The 3,785-nt window shown below is 41.4% G+C and overlaps 1 protein-coding gene across 1 annotated transcript in view; it reads left to right on the top strand.

Annotated features, from left to right (window-relative positions):
• The window catches only part of LOC107734404 (macrophage mannose receptor 1), a 14,774-nt gene that overhangs the window by 7,109 nt on the left and 3,880 nt on the right, over window positions 1-3,785 (top strand). The window contains 7 exon segments of the mRNA XM_074560164.1: window positions 1,143-1,317; window positions 1,400-1,621; window positions 1,771-1,940; window positions 2,037-2,107; window positions 2,215-2,315; window positions 2,886-3,005; window positions 3,253-3,399. Of these exon segments, the coding sequence (XP_074416265.1) occupies window positions 1,143-1,317; window positions 1,400-1,621; window positions 1,771-1,940; window positions 2,037-2,107; window positions 2,215-2,315; window positions 2,886-3,005; window positions 3,253-3,399 (1,006 nt within the window).

Here is a 3,785-nt window from a genome sequence, read left to right as displayed (position 1 = left end):
TGCTATAAAATTAGAAGCACACAATTCCCTAGAATAGCATTATATGCTTAAACATTACGATATGTACTCGTGGAAATTACTAAAGTAGTCAAACCTGTTCATTAGAAGGGGAGTGGGGCGCGGGGTCCCAATACTTTGGGCAATATAGTGTATGTTTGGTTCGGTAGGGGGCCCGACCTCATATTCTTTCATAGGGCCCAAAATTGCTAGCGGCGCCCCTGACGCTTACATGCACACCACAAAGTTCGTTATTGTTAGGAAGTGGCATTCACATGTACATGCATCTGCACATACATGCGCTGCCATCAGTAAGCAGCTTTAGTTTAGTTTTTCACATATACATGCTTCAAAAAGCTGAAGGATGCTGCTTATACCTCCATTGTCTATCATAGAAAAACTCTTGAATAACAGAGGCAATTCATCTGAATTGAACAAAAGAAAATACTTTCTGTCTATATCAGCAAAGAAGAACAACCTTCCAGTGAAAAATGGGAAGAATCATGTCTTCTAGCTCAAACCTACACCACAAATACTAGGTGTAATTGTAACAACACGAATGGCTGACATTAGCCCTGTCAAAATACACAGTTTAAACCCCAATATTGCTCTTCTGTAAATAACTGTATACAATGAAAAGACAAAATTGGTACAGTTTTTCATTGTAAGTGGGAGTGTGGAGAGTAAGGGAACCAGTAAGGGAAGTTGTAACATTACCAGTAAATGATCGGTATGATGCTGTGTGTGTGAACACAGAATGAATATTACCGGTATATGCACGTACGAGTTCAGAACGTGCTGACGCGCAGACTACTAACCGATTATAAAATCGGGTTGCAGCACACACATAAGGAGAAACTTCGCAGATTTTGTTCCCTGAAATCTTAAACATGCACACACTACAAGATTTGAAAATCTTGGTGCATCAGACTACAACATTTTATTAAGATTATCATGCCAGAGGGAGCGCCTCACATGATCTGACGTTCCATTCCATTCACATGTACGTGATGTTTCAAAGTGCTGCTGCCTGCAAAAGCCCAGGACAAGCTATTTTCATGAGTACATGTAAGCGTGGTGATTACTGAAATACATGTTCTGTGTTTTTAATTGTCTTCTTGTTGCTTTATTTGTGCTTTTCACAGCTGTTCACAGTGGACTTTGCCCAGAAGAAGAGCTGGCAGGCGGCTAGAGACGACTGTCTCGCCCGCGGCGCAGACCTGGTCAGCATCCACAGTCCAGAGGAGGAAATTTTCCTGTCCAGCTACTCGAAGGGAAAGTCCAAGTGGATCGGACTGAGCGTCAACCCGGTGGAGGGAGGTTCGTCTGCTCGCTGGTGTTTCACTGACCATGAGAATCGCTTGTAGTTGTATCGAGCGGTTTCTAACCTCTCTTCTCTAAGGTTACCACTGGAGCGACGGGACGCCGGTCAGTCACACGAACTGGGGCCACGGTGAACCCAATAATCACAATGGCCGAGAAAACTGTGTGGAGATGGTGACCACTGAAAACGGGACGTCCTGGTGGAACGACCTGAACTGTGATGCCCACCAGGACTGGATCTGCATGATTGCTAAAGGAAAGAAACCCATTATACCGCCGGAGCCTCCGTCGCCTGTACCAGGTAACAATGGAATCAATTATTACCAGTGAAATTCATTTTCAAAATCTGAAGCAAATAGCAAAACAACACGCAGAAAACAATTTGTGCATGTGGGGTCAGAATAAGTTTATTTATTGGAGGTGTTTGTTTATTAATGTTTTTTTCTTCAGCTCCTGAGTGCGGATCGAACCCTGGCTGGAGGAAGAACAATGGCATCTGTTATTACTATAATGACACAGATATCGTGGACTTTCACATGGCCCTTGTGAGGTGTTACGAAGAGAAAGCTCAGCTGGTGTCCATCGCTGATGAAGCTGAGCAGTCTTTCGTGGTCAGCCTGGTATGAAAGCTCTTGAATTCTTCACAAATGACATGAATCCTCGGAAGGCTGTGTGTGATCTGTGAAAGCACTGGTCTGATTATGTGTTGTTTTCAGGTGGGCCCCGGTCAGGCGGCTGCGGCCTGGATAGGAATGAGAATGTTTGGGGTTGCAGGAGGAGAGTATTTGTAAGCCTTAAAACATTTGAATATTAGTATTGTTTGTTTCCACATTTATGTCTTTAACATGTTCTCTGACATGACAGTCAGTCCTATAGAGCTGTTTCTGTGTTCAGGTGGGTCGATCTGTCTCCGGTGACGTATGTGCACTGGGGTCCCGGAGAACCCAACGATGCAAACGGAGAAGAACAGTGTGTCCAGATGAACAGACATCCAGGTGCACTGATAATTGTTTTACACTAGATCCGGATCCTTCATATTAATGTGCATGTTACTGTACCTCATATTGACATACCTTATAAATACTGAAACTTAAAACTTAAATTCTTTTTATTTTGTTTTTTTTAACCACTGTGCTTTACACTATCATCCCTAACTATCAAACCCTAACAATACACATCTCCATCATCATATTCTTGTTATAAAATAACACTGCCATTTATGTTTCTTTTAATGGATGCTTTTCAAAACATTACAATATATCAATATATAACACATAATAAATAAGAATTATAAACTCATTCAGAAACCAGTACAACAAAAAGTGAACAAGAAAAAAATTCACAATCCAAATGCAGTGTATCAGTCAATGCTTAACTAGGACTAGTTTTAAAAAAGTACACAAGTCAGATAGATAGTCCATTTAATGTGCAGAACAGACTTCACATTCTGTGTTATTTGTACATTTATTAACAGTAGCTGTATTTATTTATTTATACTAACATGTGATGCTTTTAGGATTCAGAGATCAAAGTGGTTTAAATGTGAATGTTTTGTTTTTCGATAGGTTCATGGAATGATGCAAACTGTGGACGTGCCAGTGCTGGTTACGTGTGTAAAAAATATCCAGGAAACGACCACACGCCGCCTCCTCCAACGGCATCATGGGAGGGAAACTGCCCCGAGGGTACGGCTGACATGAAACAACATGCATGAATCCAGACATAAAGCTTGCGTGAATCCAGACATAAAGCGACATGCATGAATCCAGACATAAAGCGACACGCATGAATCCAGACATAAAGCGACACGCATGAATCCAGACATAAAGCGACACGCATGAATCAGTCAGTGATCGGTCAGGCTTAGCAATCTGGCAAATGTTCAGTGATTTTATTTTTCCTAAAGTAACATTGCAAATTTGATTGTTCCAGGTTGGATGAAATTCCGCAACAAATGCTACATATTTAAAGGAAACCACTATCATCAGTCTGAGATCAAGGCGAACTGGACTTATGCACGAGATTGGTGCAGAGAGCAGAAAGGAGATCTGGCCATCATCGATGATCAGAATGAAAACGGTACTTTATAAGAAGTTATAACAGCAGTCCCCTCCTTTGTTAATAGAGGATTAATAGAGTTGTCAATCAAGTTGAAGTACAGCGTTTGCAAGTGAGCCCCATGTTGAAATTTCTCTTTTTATTATGATGGCTTGGTAAACATATGGTTGTTATATCTTGTCTTTAAGGGGTCATAGGATGCTACATGCACTTTTACAAGCTGTTTGAACTGAAATGTGTGTTGGCAGTGTGTGTACACAACCACCCTATAATGATAAAAATCCCCCCGGTGTTTTTTTTTTTAATCTCGTTAAATGTTTTTCCCTTTCTCAAATCGAGCCGATCTCAGATGCCTGTCTGTGTGACGTCACACAGACAGGCCCCTCCCACAATAGTTTGATTGACAG

This window comes from Sinocyclocheilus rhinocerous, unplaced genomic scaffold (assembly GCF_001515625.1).
Source record: "Sinocyclocheilus rhinocerous isolate Xijiao unplaced genomic scaffold, SAMN03320098_v1.1 scaffold5693, whole genome shotgun sequence".
Taxonomy (NCBI): domain Eukaryota; kingdom Metazoa; phylum Chordata; class Actinopteri; order Cypriniformes; family Cyprinidae; genus Sinocyclocheilus; species Sinocyclocheilus rhinocerous.
Note: the sequence above shows the minus strand (reverse complement) of the source record. Positions and strands in the feature narration are given on the sequence as shown.